This window comes from Zygosaccharomyces rouxii (genome assembly GCF_000026365.1).
Source record: "Zygosaccharomyces rouxii strain CBS732 chromosome F complete sequence".
Lineage (NCBI taxonomy): Eukaryota > Fungi > Ascomycota > Saccharomycetes > Saccharomycetales > Saccharomycetaceae > Zygosaccharomyces > Zygosaccharomyces rouxii.
Genome location: NC_012995.1, coordinates 740987 through 759956, shown reverse-complemented (window position 1 = coordinate 759956; position 18970 = coordinate 740987). Strand labels below are relative to the sequence as shown.

At 40.2% G+C, this 18970-nt stretch overlaps 10 protein-coding genes across 10 annotated transcripts; 7 read left to right on the top strand and 3 right to left on the bottom strand.

Annotated features, from left to right (window-relative positions):
• Positions 1 to 3: 3 nt before the first annotated feature.
• ERG12 (mevalonate kinase) lies at positions 4 to 1260 on the bottom strand (the record flags this gene model as incomplete). Its single annotated transcript, XM_002497558.1, has 1 exon — positions 4 to 1260. The coding sequence occupies one exon, from the start codon at positions 1258 to 1260 to the stop codon at positions 4 to 6; it is 1257 nt and encodes a 418-aa protein (XP_002497603.1).
• Positions 1261 to 1657: 397 nt separating this feature from the next.
• On the top strand, positions 1658 to 4120 carry VPH1 (H(+)-transporting V0 sector ATPase subunit a; the record flags this gene model as incomplete). Its single annotated transcript, XM_002497557.1, has 1 exon — positions 1658 to 4120. One exon carries the CDS (start codon positions 1658 to 1660, stop codon positions 4118 to 4120), a length of 2463 nt encoding a protein of 820 aa, XP_002497602.1.
• Positions 4121 to 4189: 69 nt separating this feature from the next.
• PAC1 (Pac1p) lies at positions 4190 to 5524 on the bottom strand (the record flags this gene model as incomplete). Its single annotated transcript, XM_002497556.1, has 1 exon — positions 4190 to 5524. One exon carries the CDS (start codon positions 5522 to 5524, stop codon positions 4190 to 4192), a length of 1335 nt encoding a protein of 444 aa, XP_002497601.1.
• A 758-nt stretch (positions 5525 to 6282) lies between these two features.
• Positions 6283 to 8010, top strand: ZYRO0F09262g (purine-nucleoside phosphorylase; the record flags this gene model as incomplete). Its single annotated transcript, XM_002497555.1, has 1 exon — positions 6283 to 8010. The coding sequence occupies one exon, from the start codon at positions 6283 to 6285 to the stop codon at positions 8008 to 8010; it is 1728 nt and encodes a 575-aa protein (XP_002497600.1).
• A 388-nt stretch (positions 8011 to 8398) lies between these two features.
• Positions 8399 to 10915, top strand: MCM7 (DNA replication licensing factor MCM7; the record flags this gene model as incomplete). Its single annotated transcript, XM_002497554.1, has 1 exon — positions 8399 to 10915. The coding sequence occupies one exon, from the start codon at positions 8399 to 8401 to the stop codon at positions 10913 to 10915; it is 2517 nt and encodes an 838-aa protein (XP_002497599.1).
• Positions 10916 to 11177: 262 nt separating this feature from the next.
• On the top strand, positions 11178 to 12506 carry RGL1 (Rgl1p; the record flags this gene model as incomplete). Its single annotated transcript, XM_002497553.1, has 1 exon — positions 11178 to 12506. The coding sequence occupies one exon, from the start codon at positions 11178 to 11180 to the stop codon at positions 12504 to 12506; it is 1329 nt and encodes a 442-aa protein (XP_002497598.1).
• A 211-nt stretch (positions 12507 to 12717) lies between these two features.
• Positions 12718 to 13488, top strand: VPS28 (ESCRT-I subunit protein VPS28; the record flags this gene model as incomplete). The annotated part of the gene is made up of 1 exon (XM_002497552.1): positions 12718 to 13488. The coding sequence occupies one exon, from the start codon at positions 12718 to 12720 to the stop codon at positions 13486 to 13488; it is 771 nt and encodes a 256-aa protein (XP_002497597.1).
• Positions 13489 to 14318: 830 nt separating this feature from the next.
• ZYRO0F09174g (uncharacterized protein) lies at positions 14319 to 15848 on the top strand (the record flags this gene model as incomplete). Its single annotated transcript, XM_002497551.1, has 1 exon — positions 14319 to 15848. The coding sequence occupies one exon, from the start codon at positions 14319 to 14321 to the stop codon at positions 15846 to 15848; it is 1530 nt and encodes a 509-aa protein (XP_002497596.1).
• Positions 15849 to 16092: 244 nt separating this feature from the next.
• On the bottom strand, positions 16093 to 16881 carry CWC27 (putative peptidylprolyl isomerase CWC27; the record flags this gene model as incomplete). Its single annotated transcript, XM_002497550.1, has 1 exon — positions 16093 to 16881. One exon carries the CDS (start codon positions 16879 to 16881, stop codon positions 16093 to 16095), a length of 789 nt encoding a protein of 262 aa, XP_002497595.1.
• A 116-nt stretch (positions 16882 to 16997) lies between these two features.
• Positions 16998 to 18467, top strand: TIM50 (protein translocase subunit TIM50; the record flags this gene model as incomplete). Its single annotated transcript, XM_002497549.1, has 1 exon — positions 16998 to 18467. The coding sequence occupies one exon, from the start codon at positions 16998 to 17000 to the stop codon at positions 18465 to 18467; it is 1470 nt and encodes a 489-aa protein (XP_002497594.1).
• Between the last annotated feature and the right edge of the window lie 503 nt (positions 18468 to 18970).

The window sequence follows — 18970 nt, the reverse complement described above, 5'->3', positions numbered from 1 at the left end:
TTTCTAGTGAATCCAATGTAAATCGGTTTTGCCAGGTAATAAAAGCTGATCAATACGATCATTGGAGACTTCTTGGCAGAAAAGTGACTTGATGTTCTCTAATTTATCATCTGCAATTAAGTCCCGTGGTAAAATTCCGCATCCAATACCGCCTAGGTCTGTTTGGAACGTTTTATAACCATAAGATGATTCTAATTTGGTTTTAAACTGTTGGACTTGTTCCTGTGTGGTTGTTTTATGTAAAATCGTCAACAGACAACCACCACCACCTGCACCGGTTAATTTCGTAGCACCTAATGCATTAGTATCACATTCGAATCTGACAAGCTCTAAACCTGGATGTGAAACTCCTAGCGCGACTAGTAACCCATGGTTAACACGTACTAATTCTAGCAATTCTTCATAATTCTTGTCGTCCAATGAATCTAAGATTTCTGTTCCCCTTAGAGCTAATTGCCCCATGGCTGTTAATACTGGTTTTATTACATTGGGTTGTCTAATCACTAATTCACGTACGTTACCTACTAAAGTCTTTGTAGAACGTGGAATCTTCGTATATGTTAATACCATGGGGATTTGTGGGAATTGTTCTACGAATTCAAAATTCGTAGTACCATCCATCTCTCTTTTGAAAAGCACTGCATTACCATAGGTTGCTACCGCATTATCAATACCGGAAGGTGTACCCTGAATACATTTTTCACCTAAAAATGACCACGTATTGATGAATTTCTTCTCTGACACTGAGAGCTCAGGTTTATCGGCTCTAATGTGGCCACTCAAATGTGCCATTGCCAATGATAGTGCCACTGAGATGGAAGCGCTTGAGCCTAATCCAGCACCAATGGGCAATGTTGATTTGACATGGAACTTCATACCTTTAATATGAGGGCAAAGACAAACGTACAGATAACAGAAACACAACGCAGCATAGTAGTACAGTGTATTTCTTAGTTCACCTTGAACCACTTCCAGTTGTGATACAATTTTTTGGGACAATTCTCTTGTATTGAGGCGAGCTTCTTCTAAGCCTTCTGCATCTTGTAAAATTGATGCGAAATCGTTGTAATGCCACTTGTGATTAAAGTTTATATCAGGAAAATCTAATTCTATCTCTTCAGGATCCTCACTGGGCTCTACGAACAGGTAAGTCCTGAGCGCTGAAACACTGGCTGCCACAGCAGGTTCGTTGTAAACAGCGGAATGTTCACCAAATATAATAACCTTACCGGGGGCAGAAACCAAAAATGGAACAGACATTCAATTGATATAGATGAGCACCTTCGAACAGACCGCTAGAGGAACCAATTGGTATATATATATACCCTAATGTGTAACCGCTAACGTTGTAGAACTGGATAGCTCATCACACCTTTACTCTCTTCGTTCAACTGGAGCTCGAGCATTATATCACCATTCACGAAGCTGATAGTTGCAAAAGTATGAGGAACAGAAGGGAAGGGTCCTTAGACCGTTAAATAATACAAATAAATAGCAGAAGTAACAAGAGTCTTACTCAATAGAGCTTCTTATAGAGATTGTTAACTCTTTTAGAGAGTTGTGGTCGATTTCAAATTGCTTTATTTTATTTTTGAATCGCTTTTGCTAGGTTCGATTAACTGGGTTTCCCCTGAACATAAAGAAGCTCCAAGGCAGTATGGCTGTTAGCGAGGAGGCAATATTCCGCTCAGCGGATATGTGCCTTATGCAGCTGTATATTCCCCAAGAAATTGCTAGAGAAATGGTCTATACAGTGGGACAGATGGGGTTAGTTCAATTTAGAGATTTGAACAAAAAAGTGAATGCATTTCAAAGAACTTTTATCGACGATTTAAAACGTTTAGATAATGTGGAAAGACAGTATCGTTTTTTTCATAAGCTTTTGAAAAAACACGGGATCTCCCTTCTAGAAGAAGTTTCGGAAGAAAGTGGTCAATTGACGTTGGCACCTGCTACTGGTGTTATTGATGATCATGCGCAAAATGCTACTTTGTTGGAGGAGAGATTGAGCCAAATGGAAGAAGCTTCAGAACAATTGGAGTTGCAGAAAGCAGATTTGGAACAATATAGGTTCCTACTGCAGACTGGTGAACAGTTTTTCACCAGAGATGCAGGTTCATTATCCGTGGAACCTGCTTTTCAAGACCCTGAAGCTGCACTGGCTGGGCTTCCTGAATCTGTTAGCTATGTGACAGGTGTGGTTCTAACCGAAAAAGTTGGTATTTTGGAGCAAATTTTATGGAGAGCTTTAAGAGGTAATCTTTACTTTCGTCATTTGTCATTAGGTGAGACCATATACGATTCCAGCCGTAAGGAGCGTGTTCGTAAAAGTGCATTTATTGTTTTTTCTCATGGTGATTTAATTATTAGGCGTATTAAGAAAATTGCGGAGTCGTTAGACGCTCATCTTTACGACGTTAGAGAGACTTCGGAGGCTCGTTCTAAACAATTGCAAAAGGTGAACCAAGGTCTTGCTGATCTTTACACTGTATTGGAGACTACTAATACTACATTGAATAGTGAACTTTACGCTGTTGGTCGTGAGCTTTACGGTTGGTTCCAAGATATCAGTCGTGAAAAGCATGTTTATGAAACTTTGAACAAATTCGATTTTGATCAAGGTAGAAAAACTTTGATTGGTGAAGGTTGGGTCCCTGAAGATGAATTAGGCAGCCTGCAAGCAAAATTGCGCGAAGTGACTCAGACGTTAGGGGTGGATGTACCTTCCATTATTCAACTATTGGAAACTAATAGGACACCACCTACATTCCACAGAGTTAACAAATTCACTGCTGGTTTCCAAATTATTTGTGATTGTTATGGTATACCGCAGTATAAAGAGGTTAACCCGGGGTTACCTACTGTGGTTACTTTTCCGTTCATGTTTGCCATTATGTTTGGTGATATTGGTCATGGTATAATTATGTCATTAGTGGCTCTTGTCATGGTTTTGAACGAATCGAAATTAGAACTATTGAAACGTGGTGAGATCTTTGACATGTTGTACTCCGGTCGTTACATTGTCCTATTGATGGGTTTGTTCTCAGTGTACACGGGTTCTCTCTACAACGATATTTTTTCCAGATCATTGACATTTTTCTCCTCTGGTTGGGAGTGGCCAGACCATTGGCAAGTTGGTGAATTGGTCAATGCAAACCAAGTGGGTACTTATCCATTTGGTCTCGATTGGAAGTGGCATGGTAGCGACAATGGATTGCTATTCACCAATTCCTACAAGATGAAATTATCAATTTTGATGGGTATGGCGCATATGACTTATTCTTATTTCTTTTCATTGGTAAACCACCTTTACTACGGATCATGGATTGACATCTTTGGTAGTTTCTTACCAGGTCTTTTGTTCATGCAAAGTATTTTCGGTTATTTGTCAGTGGCCGTGATCTACAAATGGGCACGCGACTGGGTCAAGGATGGTAAACCTGCACCTTCCCTATTGAACATGTTGATTAACATGTTTTTAGCGCCAGGTGTTATTGATGATGAATTGTACCCCCATCAAGCTGGTGTGCAAGTGTTTTTGTTACTCTTGGCATTGATCTGTATTCCATGGTTATTGTTGGCAAAACCCATCTATTTTACCATTAAAAAGCGCGGATCTCAAGCTAGTGGAGACGCATTGGAGGAGCACGAAGCGCTATTAAACCAACAAGATGAAGGCGAAAATGGTAATGATCAAGTTCCAAGTGGTGAAGAAAACGAAGAGGACGACGAAGAGGGAGAACACGAGGAAGCCATCGGAGATTTGATTATCCATCAAGTCATTTACACCATTGAATTTTGTCTAAATACCGTTTCCCATACCGCTTCCTATTTACGTTTATGGGCACTTTCATTGGCACATGCACAACTATCCCAAGTGCTTTGGGATATGACAATTAGTTTAGCATTTGGACCTACTGGAACCCTTGGTGTTTTCATGGTAGTGTTTTTATTTGCGGTCTGGTTTGGTCTAACCTGTGCAGTCTTGGTCTGTATGGAAGGTACTTCTGCCATGTTGCATTCACTTCGTTTACACTGGGTGGAATCCATGTCTAAATTTTTCGTGGGTGAAGGTATTGCCTACGAACCGTTCCAACTGCTTCCACAAGAACTCGAATAGAATTAATAATTTTTTTTATTTCTCCTAAATAATAGTAATTATTCTCATATCTTCCCATTATTATTCTGTCTATTGCATAAAAATATGGCATTTGCAATCAATGCCTCCCGTAACCATGATTTTACGCTTCAATGGATGATTAGAGTCATCCAAATCAATACAGGTAACAAATCCTTGGTGTATGCGATTCCACTTCTTTAAGCATTGACCATTAGTCCAATTCCAGCATATGACGCTTTTATCATCGCTGGCGGTGAACACGTGATCGCCTCTAGACCCGACCGCTTTAATCCATGAATCGTGGCCCCGTAGTGTCCATTTACACAGAAACTGTGCATCTGTGGAATGCGGCACTGGCGGCCTTTGGGGTAACCTACGTGGTTGTGGTAACAACCATATCTTAGAAGTCCTGTCACGTGAAGTAGATACACAATGACCTAACCAATTATTAGTCCTCCCCTCCGTGGTTACCGCATCTTGCAACGAGCCTATGAATCTAACAGATTCAACGGGGAAATCGTGGCCCAATCCGACCGACAGACCATTACCTGATGGCCAATGTGTAAGTCTTAGTGTAGAATCTTGACAACCAGTGATCAAAAATTCTCCATATACGTCAAGACAGCGAACCCAATCTGAGTGAGGTTGAAAACTTTTCAGACACCATCCGCTATTCACATCCCATATTTTTACACTAGTATCTCTACTGCAAGATGCCAACAACAGACTGCCGCCGCCAATATTAGTGGTCCTTGGACCAACCCATATTCTTACACCAGAAACCACATGCTCGTGACCTGCGAAACTCCTTAGAAGTTTTAAACCTTGACCTGCACTCCAAGTGAAAACACGAACCTGCATATCTTTTGATCCCGTCACCACATAAGTAGTCTGTTGCCAGCAAAACACATCTACCGAGGTGATCGCTCTAGTATGAGCCTGTATGGATGCTAGTGGTAAGGTGATATCCATTAGATCAAAACAATGTAACCTACCTTGTTCGGTACTAACAAATACAACCGCTAACTCTGGATGTAATCGGACTCCAGTAACAGGGGATTCTAAAGTGATCGACGCGCGCGGCTGTGCAGGCGCTATCCACGCGATACGTGCAGACTCCGATGACTCCGGCGAAAATGCGGGAGCGTTCATCTCTATAGAAGCTTCTCGTAAGTCTCTAATATTTTGTTCTAACGACATAATACGTCTTTGTAGTCTGGCGATGGCAGTCCATTTCCTTGCTAAGAGAGGTAATCTATTGGTATCCTCTTGAAGCGTCGGCGCATCAACTTGTAAGGAATTTGCCAATTGAGTAATGTCTATACCTTTATTCCTCCAAAGTAGGTAGTCCAGTGTGCTCTCATCTAATTCACGTATTTGTTCATCACTCAGCGGCAAATCCATCTTGAAACTTCCGTTTTGATCGTTTCCTTTCTTTTCCGAACCTTTACCAATAGAGTGGTATGTTGGGAAATTAGAAAGCGATGTGATTAAACGGCGTACAGGTTATGCTCAGAGGTCATGTTAAACGGTACATCTGGCAGGGTAATATTTGTGTCATCACATATGTTACCTCTTCTGGATCTCGAAGCTTCTTCCTTTAGCCTAACATGGAAAAAGGAAAACAATGTTAAAAGGGTCGATATGCATCTCACTTCCTTCAACCATTCCTGTTACCCCTTTTCCCCTTTTAATTGACGTATGGCAGCAAGGTGAGGGCACCTTCATTGCCATAGTAGGGTAATGTTAGTCTTTACAGCCGATGTTACTGATATGTTATCCTGATTGGGAAAAGGAGGAGGTGAGTGTTACTTATTTGCTTTCCTCATTTGGAATGAAATTGTACTCACTAAGATGATTACCTATTTTAAGGTACTCTAAAGATATACTTATCTACTCAACAGTGTTTTTACAATAGTAGAAGATATCTTCTTTTTCCACTTTAGGGTATGTTGTTGCTTTTAGGTGTACCGCCCAAGAGATTAACATGTTAAAATTCATCTCATCAAAAGAATCTGTCAGATCTTCAATGGTATAAGTAAGGGGCCAATCTATTTAAGGCGGCTCGATGTCTTGCATCCTTTTCACTTCCTCCTGTTCTTTCTGATATTCTTCAGCTATCCAGTTAAGCAACCCCTGCCTTATCATATTCAATATCAAAGATGCTCTTGCAAAGTTTGGTCACGGGCTTAGCTATTGCTTCAGCAACAGCTCTACCTTTTCAAAAAGATGTCGACAGTAACGGTACCAGCACTGCTATTCCTGCAGAATCTACATTCCCAGTTGGTACTATGAATGTGACTTCCACCGACGGGGCGGCTAATGGCACTATGATGCCATCTTCAATGGCACCAAACGCTACTGCGATGCCATCTCCAATCGCACCAAATGCTACTGTCATAACCACAATCACTTCTGCTGCTATTCAACCAAATGGTACTACTGTCTTGCCAGGCGGTACTACCTCTCTTTCTAACCATACCGTTTACCAAAACTATACCATTACCGAAGCTCCTAAACCAACTACTTACACAGCAGTAATTGGTGGTGTGACGAAGACTACTACTATTGGTACTGTTGTTGAAACTACATGTATTGACGGAGTTACTATTGAGACTTGTCCCGTTTGTGATGCTCAAAACAGTACCGTTACAGCAACTCCAGCTAACAACCAGACTTTGACTTACACTGCTGTTGTTGGCGGTACTACCGAGACAAAGACTGTTGGCAATCAAACTGTAACCACTTGTGTTGGCGGTACTACTGTGGAGACTTGTTTCAACTGTGGTCCAGTTACCTCTGCTTCTTCTACTCAAGCACCAGAGGCTACTAGTACTGCCACCGTGCCTTCTTGTGCCCCACCTGCTTATTTCAAGCCAAAGGTTATGATTGTTAACATGTTTGAGTTAGAACAAACTCAATGGATTGAAAAATTAGAATTGACCGAAAATATTACTGTTCCTATGCTATCACCAGTATACCCACATGTTCACGCAAACAAGAACTGGACGATCATGTCTTTCACTACCGGCGAAGCTGAATCTAATGCCGCTGCTTCCTTTACCGCTTTGTTATCATCTAGTCTGTTTGATTTTTCCGAAACTTACTTCTTGATCTCTGGTATTGCAGGCGGTTCACCAATTGAAACCAGTATTGGTTCCGTTACTTTCCCTAAGTTTGCAGTTCAAGTTGGTTCAGCTTATGAATTGGACTCCAGAGAAATTCCTGGAAACTGGACCTACGGTTACGTTAACTATGGTGATGACCAACCAAACAAGTACCCAACCCAATGGTACGGTACTGAAGTATTTGAATTAAATGGAAATCTGCGTAACAGAGCATTGGCTTTGGCTAACAATGCAACTCTAACCAATTTGACCTCCGATTTGGAGAAGTTGATTCACAAGTATAACTCCTCCTATGCTGCAGTCAAAGGTCCTCAAGTGGTTGCATGTGACACTGCAACTTCCGATGTCTACTGGAAGGGTTTCCGTTTGGCTCAATGGGCTGAGGATACCGTTCGTACTTACACCAACGGTACCGCTAAGTACTGTTCGACCCAACAAGAGGACAATGCATCTTTGGAAGCCATTCTAAGAGCTACTAAATTTGGTCTTGTTGATTACAACAGAGTTGTTATCAGCAGAAGTATCTCCGATTTCGACAGACCATTCAATGGCGTCAATGTCACCCAATTCGCCTTGAACGGCACTTTATCTTACGCTGGTCAAAGTACACAAATCGCTCTTGATAACTTGTACAATGCTGGCCTACCATTCGTGCAGGATGTTATCACTAACTGGGAATCCTTATACAAAGTTAACCATTTCAACCCAAAGAACTACACCGGTGACTACTTTGAAACTTTGGGTGGTAAAAAGAACTTCTAATGATACTGGAAACCATCCTACATTACATTTCGTGATTACATGATTATTTCATTTTCCCTTTTCTTCACCGTCTAATTCAAGTATTGTAGTTCGTCATAATACTGCCCAAATATACCCTACGGTTTTCTTTTTCCCAATTCCCTATATGTAGCAATATCTACTACGTGTTTATTTCATTATTAAATCATTATAATCGCTGTTATTGAATGCAAACGTTTCTATGTATATCGAGAGATTCGATTTTATGTAATGGCAGGCAGATCTGAATTTATTTTTTTTTTTTTTCTTCAACATCAGTTCTACTTGATCTATTGACTGGAAAATGAAAAAGAAAAAAAAGCTTTAACCTAGGCGTTTCAAGGGCAAAAGAGGTCAATCAGTTGTATCAATGAATTCGGCTCTGCCTTCAATTCAACTGTCGGTTGATTACCAACAGTTGTCCTCACAGATTCATGATTTTTTAACTCATTACAAAGAAGATGTCGTTGGTGGTGCCAGAATTGATGAAGATGATGATATGCAAGAATATGATAATAATGATGGTATCGGAAAGGGTCCAAAGTATTTACAAATCCTTCAGAAAGTTGCCAATAGAGAATTAGACACTGTACACATTGAATTGGATGATATCTATAGGTATCAAGGTGAGAAATTTCTCGAAGGTGGTGGTGATATAGATCTAGTAGCTGTTATCGAAGAAAATACCCGTCATTTCGTCGACCTGTTTAGTCGTGCCATTGACGATATTATGCCGTTGCCAACGAAGGAAATCAGTTACAAAGATGATGTTTTGGACGTTATTTTGACTCAGAGAAGGCTAAGAAATGAAAGAACAGTTTCCGATAGAACAAATGAGATTAGAAATGAAAATTCGATGGACCCCAATGCTGCTCCAAATTCTATGAATGCGGCATTGAGAGAAGTAGTTGAAGAGGAAGCTGAGTTGTTTCCACCAAATTTAACAAGACGTTATTTCCTATATTTCAGACCTCTGTCGCCACATTTTGCCAAAACTAAGAAGGAGAAGAATCCCAGTAGGACTGCGATGTCTGTTAGAGAGGTTAAAGGTGATTATTTAGGTCGTTTAATCACCGTAAGAGGAATTGTTACTAGAGTTAGCGATGTGAAACCAGCGGTTATGGTTGTTGCATACACTTGCGATCAATGTGGTTATGAAGTTTTCCAAGAAGTTCATTCAAGAACGTTTACACCACTTGTAGAATGTACTTCCAAGGAATGTACCCAGAATCAAACTAAGGGCCAGTTGTTTATGAGTACTAGGGCATCGAAATTTAGTGCTTTCCAGGATTGTAGAATTCAAGAATTGTCACAACAAGTACCGGTTGGACATATCCCACGTTCTTTAGCGGTTCACGTCAATGGTGCTTTAGTGAGGACATTATCCCCTGGTGATGTGGTAGATGTTACTGGTATATTTCTACCATCACCCTACACCGGTTTCAAAGCATTGAAGGCAGGTCTTCTTACAGAGACTTATTTAGAGGGGCAATACGTTCATCAACACAAAAAAAAGTTTGCTACTTTCCAGGTTACTCCAGAAGTTAGAAATCAAGTTGCTGAGATGATCTCTCAGGGGAACATATATGAAAGGTTGGCCAAATCGATTGCACCAGAAATTTATGGAAATTTGGACGTCAAAAAGACCTTATTGCTTTTACTTGTAGGTGGTGTAGATAAAAGAGTTGGAGATGGTATGAAAATTAGAGGTGATATCAACGTCTGTCTGATGGGTGATCCTGGTGTTGCTAAATCTCAATTGTTAAAATCCATCATAAAGATTTCACCTAGAGGTGTTTATACCACGGGTAAAGGTTCTTCAGGTGTTGGTTTAACTGCAGCAGTTATGAAGGATCCAGTTACCGATGAAATGGTTCTTGAAGGTGGTGCTCTAGTGCTTGCTGACAACGGTATTTGTTGTATTGATGAATTCGATAAAATGGATGAAGGTGATCGTACCGTCATTCACGAAGTCATGGAGCAACAAACTATATCTATCTCTAAAGCCGGTATCAACACGACTTTAAATGCCAGAACATCGATTTTAGCCGCTGCCAATCCCCTGTACGGTAGATATAATCCAAGATTATCACCTTTAGAAAATATCAATTTGCCAGCGGCACTATTGTCAAGATTTGATATTTTATTCTTATTACTAGATATGCCCAATAAAGAGGAAGATGAGAAACTGGCAGAACATATAGCTTTTGTTCACATGCATAACAGGCAACCAGATTTAAATTTCACACCTATAGAACCATCCAAGATGAGAGAATACATTGCTGTTGCTAAAACTAAGAGACCTGTAATGAGCCATACGGTCAATGAATATGTAGTCCAAGCCTATGTGAGGTTGAGACAAGACTCTAAGAGGGAGATGGATTCCAAATTTTCATTCGGTCAAGCTACGCCACGTACTCTATTAGGTATTGTACGTATGGCACAGGCACTTGCTAAACTCCGATTAGCAGATTCTGTTGATTTTGAAGATGTCGAGGAAGCTCTTAGACTGATCAAAGTATCCAAGGAATCATTGTACCAGGACGATAGGCGCAAGACTACAGAGGATGAAAATCCTATCACCAAGATCTTTACCATTATCAAGAAAATGGCCCAAGAATCAAGCGAACAGTACAAGAAAGCATTGCCTTATGATACAATCGTCAAAGTGGTACGTTCTCGTGGATTCACCATGCTGCAATTAAACAACTGTATTCAGGAGTACAGTTATTTGAATGTATGGCACTTGATCAACGAAGGTAGCGTCTTGAAATTTGTCGACGATGGATCCATGGATGAAGGTAACGACGCTACACCTGAAGCTCCCGTGGGCTTGGCACAGGCTGCTCTGGCTCCAGACGCTGAAGACGCTGAAATGCAGGATTAAAATTAGGACTAGTTCTGAAATAGACTTAACTATATGTATCTATATAACTCAATGCTAAATAGAAAAGAAATAGAAGAATGTACTATAGAACTCTCCTCGTGTCATTTACGTTGATCTCTTCTTGGCATTTTCTTCTTTACTGTTTAGGAGAACGCACGCTATCACAGACCCTGTAGATCTTGTTGGTTAATCCCAAAACAAAGAACCACGACTTACATGGTAAACAATAAAAAAAGTTGGTAAGAATAAGCTTTACTTTTCAATGACACATCCTGTAATATCTCTAAAGCCCAGTTACAACTCTGTAATTCGTGGTTGTCCTGGTTTACCAGACACTTTACCTCGAATTGAGTGTGAATTAAGGATTAGATCCAACGATGGCAAGGCATTCCGTATCGACAAAATAGAAGTGGTGTTGAAAGGTATAGAATCATTACTGAATGGGCATCATTCATTTGCGCCAAAATCTAAGGTGGAAAAAGTCACAGTTCATTATAAGAAGAACATCAAGATGTCTGAAAAGAAGATTGTTGGTATCGATATACCACTAACGATCGGTCTACCAGAGGATGTTAAGGAGACAAATTTTAACTCGAGTTTTGGGAGTAGTATTACACTTTTAGAATGCACAGTGAGGTATAACGGTTTGGAAGATCCTCAAGTGTTTGCTCAGGCAGTAAACGTTGAGAAATATACTATTGTGCCTAATCCTAAACGGTTTCCTAGTGTGTCTAGACAAGTCTCTTCACCAGATCGTAAGTTTTCTGTTGATTATACAGTGGTTAACCCATGTGTAAGCGTAGATGATAATCTAAACTTACAGTTAGAGATTAGACCTAATGGTAAGGTTATCGGTGATAGTTCCTCCAATTCATTGTTTGGTAAAAAGTTCACAAAACTGAAAGCTGTTGTGGTGGGCTTAAAAGAATGTCTAGAAATATTAGATCCTGCTACTGGATTTGGCGAAACCAGGGAAAATGTGTTACGGGAAATGGTTCATACGTTTGATGAGCGTATAAGTAGTAATGGTATTAAATTAAAGTTAGAAATGCCTGTACAGGCAAGAATAGGTCTCTTTGGAGAATTTGAGTCCTCTTTACAGGAGCCTGACATGTTACATAGAATTGGTCCACAAGCTGTATCCCATTTACCATCTACAAGATTACTACAAACCAAAACCCACGGTTCTTCAGGTATACCTTTTCAATACCATAGCAGCATTACTACTACGGGTGGGAGTCTGTTCCGCATTACACATTCTGCGGCTGTTAAAGTAAAGATCAGTAGTGGTAAAAGTTTCCATTTGAACCACTTGATAGACATCTCCCCGTGGACTCAACAGCAGTTGAAAGGATTGGACCAATTGGTTACCCATGAAAAAGAAACTGCCAAATTTGCCAGACAGTTTTATGATAATTTCGGAGGGATAACTCGAAAGAATAAACCTACAATGAGTCACTCTCCTGCAGTGGTAGAATACCCCCCACTGCCGCCGGTCGTTTATCCAAACGATAACGAAACTCTGAGAAAGCTTGACATTAAGTATGCCAACGTAGGGTCTTTCTCGCATAGGATACCGCTTCTCGAATAATAGCCGCTATCCGGGTAAATAATATGGCGTTTTCTCTTTTTCTAAGCTTTAAACAAGGACAACATATAAATGAGAACAACTACAACTACAAGATCTTGACCCTCCAAAAAGGTAAAAGCTGTTGTGTCAGTGAATTCGCCTGGTGCCGTTTCAGTAGACTCGAGTCGTTCTTTTCATTTTTTTTTGTTTTGTTCTTTTCGTTGTGTCCGTCATGCAAATTATTCCCCTATTCGAACCTGGTGTCAGTATCCGCCAACGTGAAGTAGCAGAGACCTTAGCTGAAGTGTATTCCATAGTCATATGTGTGGATCAGGTGGAGAAAATGTATCTCAAGGACGTTATACCTGATGAATCAGAATACAATCGTGTTACCGCCAGGTTATTACAACAGTACAGAGCCATAATGGCTAATAACGATCAGGACCATGATTTCCAAATGGCATTTGGTGGTTCTTTACAAGAATTCTGTAAGAGATATGGCGTTATCGCCTCCAATGGTGTCTTGAGGTTAGAGAAAGGTATTCCCTTGACTACAGAACATGCTGCTGCTGCCGGTGCATCAAAATCGTCAACGAGTACAGCATCTGCTACTAATGCTGCTGGTGCTGCTGATGGTAGTATTACTAAGGATGTAGATCGAAATTTGCAATCTAATTCTGCAAACAATGGAAATGGTGCGAAAACGACGGGAGAGAATTTAGCTAGAGGCATCGCAGAGGCTACCGGTAATTTTATCACAGTAATGGATGCAGTTAAATTAGGGTATCGCACAAGAGATCAATTACATCCACTATTAGCAGAACTACTGTTAAGCACAAATCGTGTAGCACGGTTAGAATCTAGGAGCAGAGGAAGATTGGTAGAATGGCTCGTACATGTAAATCGGCTAAGGGGACAAGAATCAATTGATGAAAAGGCTGCAAGAGAATTACTTGGAGATCTTGATACTGCTTATAGAGAATTTTACTCCGCACTGGGGTGATGGATGTCTACTAGAAAAAAGGAAGACTGCTATTGTTGAGTAAAATTGTAGAATGTCGTGATCCTTTGGGAATGTTGATATTGATTGAAAGTAAAAATCACCGTAAGGATTTTTTTTTCGTTGATTGGTGGGTGCAAGGGGCACAGACAGGAGAACTAGATGGTGTCAATCGCTGTCAGGGAACAAAATGTCCCTCCAAAAACGTACTAAATGAGGATGCCTGAGTGGTTGTACCATTATATGTCTTTAAATGTCATAAAGAATGGGGCAGCAAAAACAAGCGTCGATCTATTGGATCAAAGACAATCAGAATTTTTTCCACATGTTTTTGGTGGTAACCAAGACTTCGTTTAGAATCCCAATGATGATCATTCTGATTATGATTAGGTGTCGTTACTATGGGTGTAAGTGTCTAAAGCCACAGCGCGGTGTAAAGATAACTGTGGTTCTCGGGTGTTAATGGCACATTTTGTTGACCATGTGGCTTGAACACCTAGAGGGAAAAACTAATGACGGGCGCACAGTCCGTGAAAGATAGGCAAAAAAGGTAGTCATACAGCGATGGCATATTGGTTGTAAACGCATGTGGTTCTTATTGATTGAAGACAGAGTGATAAAAAAAAAAGTATTTATTGACACCAAATTAAGTTCTCGTCGAGAATTCTCCGTATTATGTCCTGAGGTAGTTGACAAGCTACCTTAGATCTAGCACAGTTAAGGTGTAATATAAACAAGCATAGTTCAGCTCAGTATAGCTCGGTGTGGCACGGCTAAGCTAGTTATATCGTAATAGTACTAGCAGGATTGAATAACGAAGGTCACTAGACTAAATGACTAGCGTAACGGTAACTTCGCTAGCTCAATCTATTTATTCCGGATCCTCCGAGACGTTGAATGAGGTTGATGATGAAATTGTTGTGGAAGGTAATGGTGTAATTCTTGAGAGTGATAGTGATAGTACGGTTATTGGTAAGAATTATTCCGTTGATGAACTGTACTTAGAGGAACCTTTAAGTGATTACTGTCTTGGGGGCTATCATAGAGGTTACGTCGGAGAGGCTTTGGGCCCTGATGATCGGTACGTCCTACTGAGGAAACTCGGTTGGGGTGGTTACTGCACTGTATGGTTGGCACATGATAAGCGCCACAACAGGCATGTGGCAATTAAAATTCACAAATCAAGTTCTGAGTATTCTTATGCTGCTCGTAAGGAACTGCAAATTTTAAGAAAGATTCAAAGTGTTGCCAGAAGTAGTTCACATCCAGGGTCCCCTCACATAGTTGAGCTATTAGATGCGTTTGCTCATTTGGGACCTCATGGTTTGCACGTTTGCCTCGTTTTTGAACCATTAAATGAGTCTCTGTTGTCGTTGCTGGGACAGTGTCATCAGGGAGCTACATGCAATTTGAAAGAAGTCGGTACTAGTTGTGTTAAGGATGGTTTACCTCTAGAATTGGTTAAGGAGGTCACGAGACAGGTGCTCTTGGCTTTAGATTTCTTACACAAGGAATGTGGAATTGTTCATTCCGATATCAAGCCTGAAAATGTGATGTTGGAGTTTCCTGAATTACCCAATAAATGGGATGTGGTTAAATTTTTGCACGAGTATTCATTGCAAGAACAGAAGCGTAATGGGGATGATTTTATAAAATTTACTGTATCGAAACCATTACCTTCACCACTTTTTCATACCTTCACAGAAGATTTAGATGGTTTTTCAAAGCCCGATTTTGCACAAGCTTGTGGAAAACATTGGAAGGATTTCTTTAAAGTTAAATTAGTCGATTTTGGTAATGCATGCCCCCTAACGAACAAAACACAAGGCTACAATGTGCAGACTTTTGAGTACAGAGCACCCGAAATCTTCTTGCAATACCCTGAATGGGGGTACGCAGCTGATGTTTGGTCAACAGCATGTCTTTTTTCAGAAATGTGCACTGCGCGTTATCTTTTTAGAACTGAAAATAATTGGCCACAAGCTTCATCACAGCTGGAACTGTTTTCTACTACTCTGGGTCCTGCATCGGGTGCATTTCTTGACAAGTGCATTTTGTTTAAGAATTATGAACATTGTGTGAAGAATCGTCAGTTCAGGTCAATATCTGAGAATTTCAAAGAAGAATTGGGTATGGAACGTTTGCTAGCTCAACGAATCGAACAATTTTTGATGCCAATGTTACAATGGGATCCAGCTGAAAGAGCAGATGCTATGACTTGCGCTAATCATCCATTTTTACGCAATGAAAATTTGATTAGTATTGGTAAACTGAAGGGCGCAATAACGAAACCGTTGTTAACGAAAACTCCATTGACTAAGTCTTTCAAAAAATTTTTGAGGGCAGGTTCCATTTTAAATTGAAGGGCACAATAACGCAACCATTGTAAAGGAAACCTCCACTGACTAAGTCGTAAGAATTTTGAGGGCAGGTTCCATTTCTCTGACTTTTTTTTTGTACGTTGGTTTTTTTTGGTCTTTTTTTATTTGTGTTTTAATGTAATTGTACAAGCATGTATCCATGCATGCGGAAAGAAGATAGGAGTTTGGATGTAACGTGATTAATAGATAGGATTTAATTTAGACTCAATAAAATAGGTTATTTTATTTATGGGCGGCGGTTTAGAATGTTATCACGGCCTTTTTGGCGCTGCTGAAATTGGGACAATAAAGCTAACGTCTCTTTTTCCCGTAAAGATATTTCTTCTGTTGGTTCCTTTTCCTTTAACGCCTGCGTTTTGGTGGAAGGATCATTCTTACCTTTATCTTTGACACCTGGTGGTGGTTTGATTTTTTTCAAAGGTACAGCATCTCGTTCATAATCTTCTTCTTCTTCTTCTTCTTCATAACTTAATTTGACCTTAGCGTTACCTCTCTTGAAAAATCTTGGTTTTTCTTCTTTGGGTAGGTTTGGTCCCACCTGTGGTAAAGTTCCCAAATCAAAATGAGGAACTGTAACTTCAGTTTTGTTCACTATTGGTGGATATACAAACTTCCCACGGTCATCCAACTGACTTTCACCTACAATTCTTCTTAGCACGTAGTTGGATTCGCCAACTATCTTACCGATCAAAATCCATGAATCATCTTCTATCGAACACTCTTGACTGGCAAAAAACCACTGGTTTACATTTCTGTCGTAGCCAACGCTACCCCTACGACAACCACGTATACGTGCATGTCGTTCGTAATCTAGCTTCTTGTCAGGACTACCGCCTACTATCGTCACTGTACCATTTGATCTCACACCATCAAATCTTTGCAACTTTTGCCCTTGGCACGACTCTAAGAAGATTTTTGTAGTATTAGGCAACTCACGAGCCCATAGCTCAACATCAATTCGACCCTTACTGGTATTTATTATACATTTAGAACTAGTACTTGGTTCTATGCTCATCGCACTCCTTTTTTTCACCTTTGAAGTGTTGAAAACTTTTCATTTAATTCCACCTTGTTAAAATACTTTCACTAATACGAAGAGACAAAGCAAGATTAACAAGAGCATTTGAGATCATGTTGGCCCTTAGACGTTCGACCACATTATTGGGTCGAGTCGCTACCAATGCAACATTGGTGAGACCAATGCCAAGACGCTTAAATTTTGGTACTTTTAGTTCTGTAATGCAAAAGAAACAACAGGATGGTAAGGATGAAAAGCCGCAATCAATTCTAAGCGAGGATCTACTGGCAAAGGCTGGATTTGATCTTGATGATCCTAGTAACCAGCATCAGCAGAAATCCCAAGAAGGTGACAGTGAGGCTGGTAAGGGTGCCGCTGGCGCTAGTGAGAGTGGTCGTGGTGATGATAAGAAGAAGCGTAGAAAAAGACAGTCATCCACTGATATTAAACGTGAAAGGTATGCAAATTGGTTCTACATCTTCACGTTTGCATCTTTGGCAGGTGTAGGTCTGTATATGACAAGAGATTGGGAAGAAGGAGATTCCAAAGAAGTGAGACAGGGAGTTGATAATGGCTATACAGCACAATTGATGTATCAAAGATTTATGACACGTATCCACAATATGTTTAGCTATTTCCAAGAACCACCTTTCCCCGACCTCTTGCCACCACCACCACCACCACCATACCAAAGACCATTGACCTTGGTTATTACATTGGAAGATTTCTTGGTTCACAGTGAATGGTCTAAAAAGTATGGTTGGAGAACCGCTAAGCGTCCTGGCTGTGACTATTTCCTTGGTTACCTTTCTCAATACTATGAAATTGTTCTCTTTTCCTCCAATTACATGATGTACTCTGACAGAATTTGTGAAAAATTGGATCCAATCCATGCGTTCATCTCTTACAACCTTTTCAAAGAGCATTGTGTTTATAAGGATGGTATTCACATCAAGGATATTTCAAAGATGAATAGAGATGTAGGTAAAGTTGTCATGATTGATACTGACCCTAATTGCTACAAATCACAACCTGAAAATGCTATACCTGCCAAACCATGGGATGGTACACCGGATGATGGTCTGTTGCAATTGATCCCCTTCTTGGAATATTTGGCTACTCAACAAGTTAATGACGTTAGACCAATCTTGTCCAGTTTCCAAGATAAGTCAAAGATTCCAACCGAGTTTACCCAACGTGTGGAAAAATTGAAGGCCAAATTTTTTGCAGATCACCGTGCCAAGACTCAAGATAATTGGGCTCTTACGCTGCTAGGTGTTGCACCTTCTGCATCAAGTGTTAAATTCCCATTAGATATGATCCGTGAAGAAGGTGAAAAGAACTACATCCGTTTCATGCAGTTGATCGAAGAAGAGAAAGAAAAAATCCGTATACAACAAGAACAACTTGGTGGTCAAACTTTCACTTTGAAAGATTACGTAGAAGGTAACATACCATCCCCAGAAGAACAGGTGAAGATGCAATTAGAGAAACAGCAAGAAGTGGAACAACTTTATGAACAACGTAAGAAAGAAAAAGCTGAACAAAAGAGACAACAACAGCTACAACAACAACAAAACTAATGTCAAATATCTGTATATAAATAAATGAATTGTAAAACTTTGTTCTACGTATTGTAGCAAAAGTCACATTTTTTGGAATAAGTCGGATTACCTACTAAACGTAAATTTCGCCAAGCTGTTTTAAAGGTGGATATTCCTCACTAAGGAGAGCTAGAGCCAAACCGATATGGGATTGCTACGTAATTCACTTCTTTGCAGCCCCTCGATTAGCAGACCCTCGATTAACAGACCCTTCACTATGGGTCACTGTAGAAGACAGTGATGATCTCTCCTAAAAAGGAAGGGATGAGGTGTCAACAATAACAACCAAAATTGCCCCTACGGCTGTTACAAAATGATGTATTTACAATCAATCTACAGAGTCGTCTCATTATAGGTGCTCTAGCTCGAAAATTCTATTTGCTTGGTCACTTTATATTCACATTCATATTCAAATTCTCCTGACGAGTTTCTTAGTGAATCTGGTTTGATCTCAGCAAAGCGGCAGAAGCAAACCCCTTTCT